We start from the raw sequence: 12,278 nt of genomic DNA on the forward strand, positions 1-12,278 counted from the left end.
CTGGCCCTGGCTGCCCACCGCAAGGCCCCCAACACTGAGCACGGGATCAGAAGGAGAGTTGGAAAGGCTGCTGTTATTTATGGGTTGGGGAGGGGGTGGGCACAGCAGACCAGAGACCATCCCGCTCCATTTGGATGAACTTCACGGTGTGTAGAGAGCTTCCACATACGTTTTCTCACCTGTGCCTCCTCAGGCCTGGGAAGCCATTCGAGAAAAGACCGGAGCCTTGCCTGAGGCCACCCTGGTACTCAGAGCAGTCCCTATGGCACTAGCCCAGAAGCACTTCTGTTCAGGGTGCCCATCTAGCTGGGTACTGAAGAGCTTGGCAGGAACAGTGGGCTCGCCACTCGTCAAGGTTAACAATAGATGAAATGAGATCCGATGACTAAACTGGGCTTTTCTTGTCCTTCCGGATTTTCACAAAAGCCGTCTTGGTGGCTTTTCATCCCTGTCTTGGGAAGGAAAATGTGATACTGGCTGTCCTCTCGCCATCTTTCTTTCCCACCTGCAGCGTCCCTGCTTGATGAGATGGACATGAGCAAAGGCAAATGAGGGCATTGGAGTGGCTGGTCTCCAGGTTCTCTCCCTCCACTAGCACTCCCTGAGTCTAAATATTTGTGTAACTCTTCATCCAGTCTTCAAGTGCCAGACCACATGTACCGTGCAAATGTAAACACAATGTAATTAAGACGTTAAGATTAGAGCCAAAGGCACAGACAAATGAGGTAAAAGCATCGTGCCAAGGGGGAATCTGTGGGAAAATCACCTTCAAACCAAAGTCAGAACTAGCCTTTGCTTTGTCCTCCTGCAGACACCAGTCCGGCCCAGCAGCGTTCACGACATCAGCACAGCCAGGGGCCTCTCCCTTCGAGGGCCCCATTCAGGAGTGAGGGGCGAGTGGAGATCAATCCAGGTTCACAGAGCAAGCAGAGGGTCCAGAGAGGGAAGGGGAGGAAGACGATAAGATTCACCTAGGGTTGAGAGCCAAGTAGGCAGGCATCCAGTCCCCATGGGATTCCTAGCGCCCAACCTCACCTGCCTGAGTGTCTAGTGAGCAGAGCTGAATCACTGAGGGCCTATGCATCCCCAGGGGCCTCTCTCTCCTACTGCTACTCCATCAGGACCATGAATTTAAAGAATTCTCACTGGAATCCATAAGGGAGACTATCACTGTGTTTTCCCTTGACTGATTTCTAATTTAGATCTGCCTGGAATCTCAGGTTTGTTAGCATCTCTGGTTAGCCTGACACTAGTTTTCTTATTTTGCAAAATTGCTTCCCCACTTTGTTAGCCATAGTGGCAGTCCCCTCCCGGCTCACATGGGTTTTTTTGGAGGGTCTCTTTTGCCTCAGATTCTTTTAAAATCCATGTTGCATTTGTGCAATTTAAGAGTGCCTTTTAGCTCTCACGTCCCCAGCATCTTCATGATACTGCAGCTGAAGGCTGTGGCTGCCTCCCCACACCCCTCAACTTCCCATCAACACGTGTGCACACTCACGAGGGCCCTTAGAGTGTGGGCACGAGGGCTGCCACCATCCATGAGCAAACTGTAGATCAGATTCGAATGTTCCAAGTCAGGTGTGTTGGGACCAAAATGCTGGTTCCACACTGGATAGGGCAAGGTTCCTAGAGGCACCTCCCTCACTCACCAGCACCCCAGTGCCTGAGAGACTCTGCAGGTACTGGCGAGCACAGCCTACCACTCCCAGGTGTGTGACACGGGGCTTCATCCTACTTCCTTCCCTCTGGAGGACTTTGTTAAGGTGGGCAAAGCACCTGGCATACAGCAGGCATTTGGCAAATGTGAGTCCTTCAACCCCCTCTTCTCTCTGGATGCACCTCCAGTGCCCTGCCCAGAAGTCTGTCCACAAGCACCTGCCTGCTAGATATTTCAATGGGATTCTTACTTAAGTGGTGGCTTCTGAAAAGTTTTGTGCAATGATTTATGACATTCGGGGGCATTTGCAATTTAAGACTCTTACTACCTTTAAAGTAACTGCAGCAAGGAAGACCACAACGTGGTGGCAAATGCTTTCCTAGCACTTGCTGTGCCAGCCTCTAAGTGCTTTACATTTACGCACTCAATCATCAGAACACTGCTTTGCCAAAGGTATGATTATTATCCCCACTTTACATCTGAGGAAATTGAGGCAGAAAGATTAAGTAATTTGCTGAGGTCATCATGCTAGTAAAAGAGAGAGCCAGGGATGATTCTGGCTCCAAACTCTTAAACACTGTTTTACACTGTGAAAAGGTCTCTTCTATTTTTTGGTTAATGTTTGCAGAGGGATCACAAATTCCCTAATCACCTAACAGAATTCCCATGAAATGATGTCAAGTCAAATAATCAACCCATTCTGGCATTTTGCTAGGCAAAGCAATGTTTGTAACACCCAAATCACCAATAATGCTTTTATTTTCCTTATCAAGAGTCATTAATTTATATGTTAGTTTTAGTACAAGTACTAAAATGTATACTTCTTGCCCCAATAGCTAAGGTATACATAAGCTTCACTATACCTCTTGCAGCCATCTGTCCTATGTCATTCTTATAAATGTAGAGATTTTAGGAAACTATTTTATTCAACCTGGGACATCTATACTGTAGGAGTTAGCACTGACCTGATCTCTTATTACCTGTATATATATTCCTTATATATTTAAACGTATTTCCATGTTATCCAGCTTAAAATCACATGGTAGTTAAGAACTCATCTGAGTTCTGAGTCAGATCCGGACTGAAATCCTGATGCTACCACTTGGGTTAGGTTGTGATTGTGGTCAAGTCACTTAACTTCTTCATGGCCCAGGTGGCTCATTTTCAAAAGAGAAAACCTTCATAAATGCTTTCAGTGAAGATGACATGCTTACCATAGTGCCTGTCACACAGCATACATTGCCATTTCCCCCTTCATGTCTGCTTCATCTGTTCACACTGCTGCTAAAACAGTAAGAACCCAGCTGTCGTAACACACACATTCCCTAAGAAGTTTCTTTCTGAGATGCACTGTGGCATAGGAAAATGAGCACCAACTTTTAAGCGGCTTAAACCCAAACTCCAAATTTGAACTTCACATCCACCACTAAGTGTCATATCATACAAAGACAGGTTCCTAAGTCTTGGTTTCCTCAAATGTAAATGATATAGCCTCCCCTGCTCCACCTCATGCTGCCATAAGGATTAACTACGGAGAAGCCAGCACTGGCCCAAAAAATGAGCTAATAAGCATTCTCATTAGTCCTAGGCACTGGAGGAATTCAAAGTGCAAGGGAGAAATAGTTTGTTCATCTTTAGGTAAGATCCTTTGCAACCCAACCTCAAAGAAAAGTGCTGGCACAAAGAAGGTAAGCAAGCAAGGCAGAGCTGGGGAGGGGACACCAGGAGCAAATGGGGAGTGGAATGCCTGAGTCCTGCTTCCTGTTGTCAGATGGCGCCTGAATGTGCTTTCTGTTGGGTGATGCTTGTATAGCTGCGCTGTGAGATGCAGGAGAAAGGGGTGAATGTAAACTGTGGGTGGGTTTGGGCTGAAAATACTGTTTGTTGCCAAGGAAACACAAGGAACGATTCATAAGGCTAGGATATTGATTTCAAAAACTCTGAGAACTAAGGCTGATCTCTCACTGTTTCCTAAAACCCCCAATTGTGCTGAGAAAACTGATTACACATCAGCATTGCCAACGCAGAAGAAACCTGAATGCCCACGCATCAACACCACTCACCGTTAACAAGCAGAAGGATGCGCGCCATGTGGCTTCCAACCACAGTGTTTCCATGTTTCTTTTGATTTCATCTGCTAAATAACCTAGAAAACTTGGCCACTCAAGAAAGAGACATTGCAAGAGTGGCAGCCAGTTTTTCTCTTTGAAAAGCTCGATGCTTAAACAGGAGGCTGCAATCTGCCAACATTCAACAGCAGCCCCAGAACACTAATGATCAGACACCTCCAACCTTACCAGTAATGCTCAGAGTACATTCTCAGCGGACTCAGCCCTTTCGCACAAACTCAGTCATAACCCCTGGAGCCGGGTTTCTTTTGTTAACTTTTAGTGAGGATATTGCTAAAGTCAATTTAACCCTAAAATCAGATCTTATTGTACCACAGCATTTTTAGGGAGAAAGACTTTGGTTCCTTAGAGATAATAAGGCAGAAAAATACTATAAAGCCTTGAACATAGACAAAGAATGTGGCCCTAAAGAGTGACCTATAACTTGTGGTAAGGCTAAGTGTTCAACGTGGTTTTGAGTGGTGGCTGCTCTTGAATGTACGTGTTCTTTTACCACACACTCCACAGAAGTTCTAACTCTTACAGTGAGCCAAAAGTCTGTTAAAATAGTAACAAGGAAGGTGTACACACACACACACACTTTGTTGAGTTTCTTGGAAACCCAACAGCTCAGAGTATGGCCTTAGGTCACTTAGTAAACCTTTTGAAATAAAGGCCAAGCAATTGTCTTTTAGGGGAGCAGCTAACCTCAGGAGCCACGGAGGTTAGGTCCCTTATGACAAACTTCTGGTCTCTGTGGACCCCTTACAAAGTAGGAGTCTAATGGGGTTCCACACGCAGCCTAACAGAAATGGAGCCATCCATCTCTCCACACTAGATTCCACTGTGAAGACCACATTTACTGCAATATAAATGTGCTAATTGCAAAATTGGGTAAAGGTTCTCCATGTCTTAAGGCCTTTGTCTCAAATGATTTTCAAGCTTAATACTTGTTTTCAGCATAGGATTCTTATGAAAACAAAATCCTTTATTAACCACACCTACACAAATCCCCCAAACCCTGAAATGGAAGCCTTTGAAAGTTGGCACAAGGATCCAAGGCACAATCATAACATGTACATGTGTGAAAATCGAGAATTCTGTTCATTTTAGCACTTCACAGGACCCCAGTGAGAACACCTTTACTGGAAGGCATCAGAAAAGGCTCCCCCTAAGGAACCGGTATGCTTCTGACCTACTGATAGGGCAGTGCATAACTTCTTTCCCTTCCCTTAGCCTTGGTTCCGGAAAGTTCCAGAATCAAATTTTACATACAATAATGTATGTAAATCCTCCTTTCAATTTTCATTTGTTTTTCTTCCCTTTCTGTTCATATTTCATTAACATGGTTGTATATGTCTTTTCTTGGTATGCTGCTTCAAGTGCTTTTGGGAAAGAGGCCAGGTATTAATGTAAATACATTTCAAATACAGACCAAAAAAAAAGCAAGCAAATATTGCAATTATTTTGAGTATATAAAAGAGGGTATCTTTGCTCTCATGGTATACCTTAATCAAAAAGCAGTATTGAGGAATTATCTAAATTAAAATGCACCTCTTAGGATAAAATATCCCAGCAGCAGGCCTGTACTCACCAATTTCAGAACCCCTCAATTCCTTGGCTTTACCAAGAACAGTCATATTGCCTGAATATAACACTGGTCACCTTCATTAGTTCCATGCTAGTGCAAAGAGCCCTGCACTAGATCAGGGTTGTGTGTGCTTAGCTATGTGAACTGGGTAAGTCATTACCATCTCATCACCTCTGTGTCCTCCCCCTTAGAATGAGGGCAGCTACTACTGTAGCTCCTATGCTACAAAACTCACTATGAGGAGGTAAACTCAGGCTTGTTCTTAGAAGTAAAAGTGCAATATAAAACATAAGATCATACACCATGAAGGCCTAATGTGATTCTTTCTAAAGAGCCTAAGGACTTTTTTTTGAGACAGTCTCACTCTGTCACCCAGGCTGGAGTGCAATGGCGCGATCTTGGCTCACTGCAACCTCTGCCTCCCGGATTCAAGCGATTCTCCTGCCTCAGCCTCCCAAGTAGCTGGTACTACAGGTGCCCGCCACCATGCCTAGCTTATTTTTTTGGTATTTTTAGAAGAGAAGGGGTTTCACTATGTTGGCCAGGCTGGTCTCGAACTCCTAACCTCATGATCCACCCACCTCGAGCTCCCAAAGTGCTGGGATTACAGGCATGAGCCACTGTGCCTGGCCAGGACTTCTTTACACCAATTTCTTTTTCTAAATTCAGTTCTTTTTTTGGCAACATGATACAGGTAGGGAAATGATATAAACATGGAGATATAGGCACCAAATAATGAAACATTTCTATACATAAAACATTTATACTTTTCATATTTTTTACATTAAGATGTAAACATCCTCTTATTCAAAATAGCCAGTGAAAAAATAAAAACAAAAACAAAGTAAGCCTTTAAAAATAGTTGGTGAGGAGTTTTCAAGTGTTCTTGCTGAATGTATCTGAATACCAAACATTGTAACTGGTCAATTCAATGACAAGGAGGTAGCTCCTAAACCAAACCAGTGCGAGCTGTGTCAATACAGAGCCAAATCTCAATTAACCAGAACGCTCCAACTTCCCTATTTACAAGAAAACTCTGTTTTAACCATTAGTTTAGAAAATCTTTTTTTTTTTTTTTTTTTTTTTTGAGACAGAGTCTTGCTCTGTTGGCCAGGCTGGAGTGCAGTGGCATGATCTTGGCTCACTGCAACCTCTACCTCCTGGGTTCAAGCGATTCTCCTGCCTCAGCCTCCCGAGTAGCTGGGACTAAAGGGACGCGCCACTGTGCCCAGCTTTTTGTATTTTTAGTAGAGATGAGGTTTCACCATGTTGGCCAGGCTAGTTCTCAAACTCCCAGTCTCAAGTGATCTGCCTGCCTCAGCCTCCCGATGTGCTGGGATTACAGGCGCGAGCCACCGTGCCTGGCTTGACAACCTTTCTAAATTGAACCACTTCACTTTCCTGACTACAAAATGCCCGACACAATTCAATGGTGTTCTGATGATTCAGGATATTGTGATGCCTTGGGGTATCTCTCAGAATATGTATACTTTTGTTAGAGCAGAAAACTGGAGCAAACTAGTTTCCTGTTTTACATGAATCCCTGATATCATAAGCTTACCGTCTTTTTACCTCACTCTCCTAAAAGGAGGGTGCAGACTAACATTCTAGTTAAGCAAGATTTTACAGTTCTAGACATATCCACAAATACTGGTTCACGCAAACAAGACAGTTCACTAACTTTACCCTCTGGACTATTTCTTCTAATTAATCAATATGCCCAGTAACAACAATTACAATGTAATGGGATCTGTTTTTCTGGATGATATCCAATTTCAGCATCCTTTGAATTCCTTGTTTGAAATATTTTCTTTAAAAAACAAAGGAAAATCACTCATGAAGATGACTTCCAAAACCATGAGAGTTACAGATTTTGCTAATGGAATCACACTGTGCTTCCTATATTATTAATTCATAACTGCTTAAACAATCTTTAAAACGTTATCAAAAAGCAAGTAAGTTATCTCAGATACTAGGGGCTTAATTCCTCAAAGCCATAAAATAATGAGTTGCTAGGAAAGCTACCTTCTGATTCTTAGTACAGTCAAGCATTTCCATAGTGCAGGACCCATGCCACTGGTGGCAAACAAGATGTCTTTAAGTGGTGCACAACACAGAATAATGCTGAATCACAATGAGAACGTCATTCCCTTTACAGTTGCCTTTCATCCTCTGACTATTCCAGAGACAGTGCCTCATGCTGGTGCTGGTAACATCTCCCTCACTGCCACAAAGCGCGAGCCTAAGATTCAGAGCCTTTCTAGGCATTAGTTTCTAGCTAGAACTGAAAAACATTTTTTGTGTTCGTCTTATTTATTTTGTGGTTACCTTTTATTTACGGCAAACGGATACTGGTTTTCCACTTGGAGCAGGATTCGTTTTTTAAAAAAACTTTAAAATATAAAAGATAAATATTAAGAAAATAATACAAGTAGTACTCAAGAGACTGAAGTTTGGGAAACAACGGCTATAGTCTAATGAGTCATAGTTTTTAGACGTGATTTCAAAAGAAACAATAAACATGGATTAGAAAGGAAACATCCATTACTGTATTTTCAATACTTGTGATGTTCCAGAGACGAGCTCATCACAGCCTTCTTCTACATCAGGTGATTTCCAGAGTTAAGATTCAAACAAAAATATAAAAGTAAAAAGAACCAATTTCACACCATCTTGGACTTTATAAACTCTTAGTACCATAAATGTGCAAATCTGATGTCTATATTGATACCAGATAAATATCAAAATATTTCAAAGCAAAGAAAATATTTGCACATTGCAACAATGTAAAATCTGATATTTATCACAGTCATTTATTTAAAACATAAACTTTCCAATTTCTGCAGCTTTTTATTTGGTCTATACTAATGCCTCACAAAGGCAAACTCAGATTGTAGAGTTCCTCCTGTCTGGTCCTCAGAGCAATACCACATCTATTTTCTGAACTCTTCAGGAAGGATTCAGGACGGCTGGCCAAGTCTTCCAATGGCATACGACTGTTCTTCCACTGTTACGGCCTTGAAGAGAGAAATCTTCTCCTCTGAATGATAATCTCATGGCCAGCATTCTTCTGAGGACTTTTCCTAGAAGGTCTTCCATGCTCACAGGCACGCCATGCTGATTTTAAAAAAGGAAAGTTGGAGAGAAAGAAAGCAGAGCTTCTCCTTTGTGGGGAACAGCTTCTTCATCACAGTGGCAGTTATGATATGTTCCCTCCTTTTCCCCCTGAAGCCAAGGCAATAGATCTGAAGGATGGTGTCAGACATCATAATCGGGAGCCTTGCCCTGGGCTTGCCTTAGCCAGATCTGTAGTGTAACAAATGCTCCCACAGTCACATGAAAGAAAAGCTGCCAGAGGTTGCGCAGTTCATAGAGATACATGTTGCATAGACATATTAAGCCAAAAGTCAAAAAAGATTTGACATTCCTCCAGCCGGTGTAGTAGACAAGTAAATAACACTGTTCAAAATACAAAAATGAAAGATGATTAGTGTTACAGGAAAAGAAACAGGTATTTCTAATATAAAATTGTAACAGGCCAGAGAGTAAAATACAAGAATGGATAAGGTTATTTTTTTATCTAGGGATAAGATAATGTAGCATATATCTAAGACATTCAGCTATGAAAGTTCCACAGTTTGAAAGGGACATAGACTTTTCCTCTTACGTTTTTCATTTTTCAGAAGAAAAGCATTTTGTATCATATTTTAAATGGAAGTGCAATGGAATGATTCCCTTGTAAACAGGCTGGGCAAATTCCCCATGGTGACAGGCAACTAAGAAGCATTCCCAGGGTCTGCAGGGGTTCCATTCTCACCCAGGAAAATACAAAAAGTGCATACAAGCTATTCTACAAAATGGACTCTTATATAACCTGAGTCTGAGTATTAATGAAATCCACAACATTTTACTAGTCCCCCAGTGAACACAAGGAACTATGCTAGGTACAGCATCTGACTGAACATTTGAGGGAGAATTCACTCAACAAATATTTACTGAGGGCCTGCTACAAGTCAGGCATTGTTCTTCAGTTGTGAGTAAAACAAAGCCCTTGCTCATATAGATATTAAATTTTAATGGAGAAAAATTATAGATGTATTTTAAATATGTAATATCAAATAGTTATGTCTTGAAAAAGAGATAGCAGGAAAAAGGGATAGAGAATGATAAGAATGATAGTGGGTGCTATTTTAGATGAAACAGTAAAGAAAGTACTCCCCCTCACCGCCCCTGCTTATCCTCACATTCACCCTTTACTGCTTTTTCTCCACAACATACTATAAACATACTTGAGAAATGTGCTTATTTTGTTTGTCATCCATAGGCTTTCAATAGAATCTATGTTTCATGAGGGGTGAGATTTTTTACTGTTATTTCCTCATTTATCTCCAGTGCCCAGAACAGTGCCTGGGACACAGTAAGTGCTCAATGTGTTGAGTGAATAAACTGTTTTCTAGAAGATGTCTAAAACTCACAACCTGGTAAGTGTAGGAATCACAAAGTCTAAGGAGAGAGGCCCAGGTCTCTCTGGGGAACTGTATCCAGGCTTCAGAATGGGAAGGACATTCCAGTGTCTGTTATAATGCCGAAAGAATGTGGAAATGTTCTGTTAAATATGTTTAGTTCTTATATAAATTTGGACTGTTTACTTAAGAAGAAGACTGCTATCCAAGCAAAATGAATTGGAAGTATTTATCAGTGATTTTCATCATATAAGATTGAAGAAATAGGCCGGGCGCGGTGGCTCAAGCCTGTAATCCCAGCACTTTGGGAGGCCGAGGCGGGTGGATCACGAGGTCAGGAGATCGAGACCATCCTGGCGAACACGGTGAAACCCCGTCTCTACTAAAAATACAAAAAACTAGCCGGGCGTGGTGGCGGGCGCCTGTAGTCTCAGCTACTTGGGAGGCTGAGGCGGGAGAATGGCGTGAACCCGGGAGGCGGAGCTTGCAGTGAGCCGAGATCACGCCACTGCACTCCAGCCTGGGAGACACAGAGAGACTCCGTCTCAAAAAAAAAAAAAAAAAAAAAAAAAAAAAAAAAAAAAAAAAAAGATTGAAGAAATAGAAAAAAATAGCTTTTTCTTTTGAAATAATTTTAGACTTATAGATGCAAAAATAGTTCCTGTATATTCTTCACCCTGTTCCCAGTTATCCTCTTATTTAATCATAGTATAATCATGTAATCATGTAATCATCATGCAATCATAGTATCCTCATCAAACCAGGAGATGAACATTGATTCAATACTCTTAGCTAATCTACAGACTTTATTCAGATTTTGCCAACTGTCCCACTAGATTTCTGGTCCAGAATCTAATCTGGGATTCTGTATTGCATTAGTTGTCATGTCTATTCCAATCTGTAACAGCTCCTCCATCTTTTTTAAACAAAAAAAAGTTTCATGTCCTTGACAGTCCTGAAGAGTAGTAATCAGTTATGTTGTAGGAATGTCCCTCAGCTTGGGTGTGTCTGATGTTTTGTCAAGATTGAAATGAGGTTATACAATTTTGGCAAGAATACCACAGAGGTGATATGCAATACATGTTACTACATGTTAAATTAGATCACTTAATAAGGTGGTATCTCTTTGCAATTATTGTCTTTGGGGCAGGGAGTTGAGATTATGTGAATATCTTATCTCATCATACTTTTGCCCATTAATTTTAGTATCCATTAATGATTCTTGCCTGCAACAATGATTACTGTGGTGTTCGCTTAATGGTGATTTTATATTTCCAGTTTTTATCTATACTTATTGCTTGGAATGCTACTATAAAAATGAGCTAGCTTTTCCAGTAATTAAAAAATATATATATATATATTTAATTCATGGTTTTCCAGGGCTTTTTAAAATAATGGGTCTCTACCCCACATAATACTTATTACAAAGAAGAAAAAGATATCTTTGCAATGGGGATCTGGTAGACACCATCTTAACCAAATGATTAAACTTATCACGTTTCCTGACTGAAGCAACAAGAGATATTCAACCCATATAGCACTGTTGCCAGAATATTTCACCTTAATCTAATCACGAGGAACAGAGACTAATCCAGATTGTGGGTCATTCTATATGGTGCTTGCCTGAACCCTTAAAAAAGTCAGTGTTATGAAAGACAAAACCAAAATAAAACAGAACAACAACAAAAAGGCTGGGAGACTGTATCACAGACCAAAAACTACACGACAATCAAATGAAATGCATAATCCTGGATCGGGGAAATATAACCAAAGAAAACATTTTGGAGACAACTGAAATAATCTGAATAGGAATCCTATATTAGATAACATTTTATCAATGTTAAATTTTTAGACGTGATATGAAGTCCTGGCTATGTAGAAAGATATCTGTGTTCTCAGAAGATACATCATGAAGTATTTTAAGGTAAAAAATATCATGTCTGTATCTTACTTTAAAAACAACTGCTCAGGGACTTCTGTTTCTGGGAAGATGGAGCAGACACACTTTTCCCTATTTCTCCCACTAAGTATAAATAAAAACACTGGACATTATATGTAAAACAAGCATAAGAAGACTGAACTGTGGAGGAAAAGCAGACAAATAAAGGATCTTGAGATCCAAGAATGACACAGTGGTAGGTTCTCTGAGTTTTCTTTTTTGCTTCATATATCCCAGACTTGGAGCTGAAGAAGCCGGCAACTAGAAACGCCAATGCATGCATATCAAAACAACCAACCAACAACAAAAAAAAACCCCTCAGTAACTCAGTAAGATCTTGCTCTCTCTGGTAAAAGACCAGGAAAGCGGCACCTTAGCAAGACAGAAAACTTTTAAACAGTAACTATTATACTCTAGCCAAACATCACACAAAAAAACCTGTGACCCACCCATACCCACACCATCAAATGTTGAGAGCCTAGAACATTGTAAGCAGATGTTCTAACCCTTCAGCGTGGCT

The 12,278-nt window shown here is 41.1% G+C and overlaps 1 protein-coding gene across 3 annotated transcripts in view; it reads right to left on the reverse strand.

The window, feature by feature from the left end:
- Window positions 1-8,150: 8,150 nt before the first annotated feature.
- Window positions 8,151-12,278, reverse strand: part of SEC22A (SEC22 homolog A, vesicle trafficking protein) — a 69,989-nt gene continuing 65,861 nt past the window's right edge. For all 3 annotated transcript variants that reach the window (XM_050781757.1, XM_050781759.1, XM_050781758.1), the window contains exon 8: window positions 8,151-8,815. In XM_050781757.1, coding sequence (XP_050637714.1) covers window positions 8,615-8,815 — 201 coding nt within the window. In that variant the 3' untranslated portion in view covers window positions 8,151-8,614. The remainder of the gene's footprint in view (window positions 8,816-12,278) is intronic.

This window comes from Macaca thibetana, chromosome 2 (genome assembly GCF_024542745.1).
Source record: "Macaca thibetana thibetana isolate TM-01 chromosome 2, ASM2454274v1, whole genome shotgun sequence".
NCBI classification, from domain to species: domain Eukaryota; kingdom Metazoa; phylum Chordata; class Mammalia; order Primates; family Cercopithecidae; genus Macaca; species Macaca thibetana.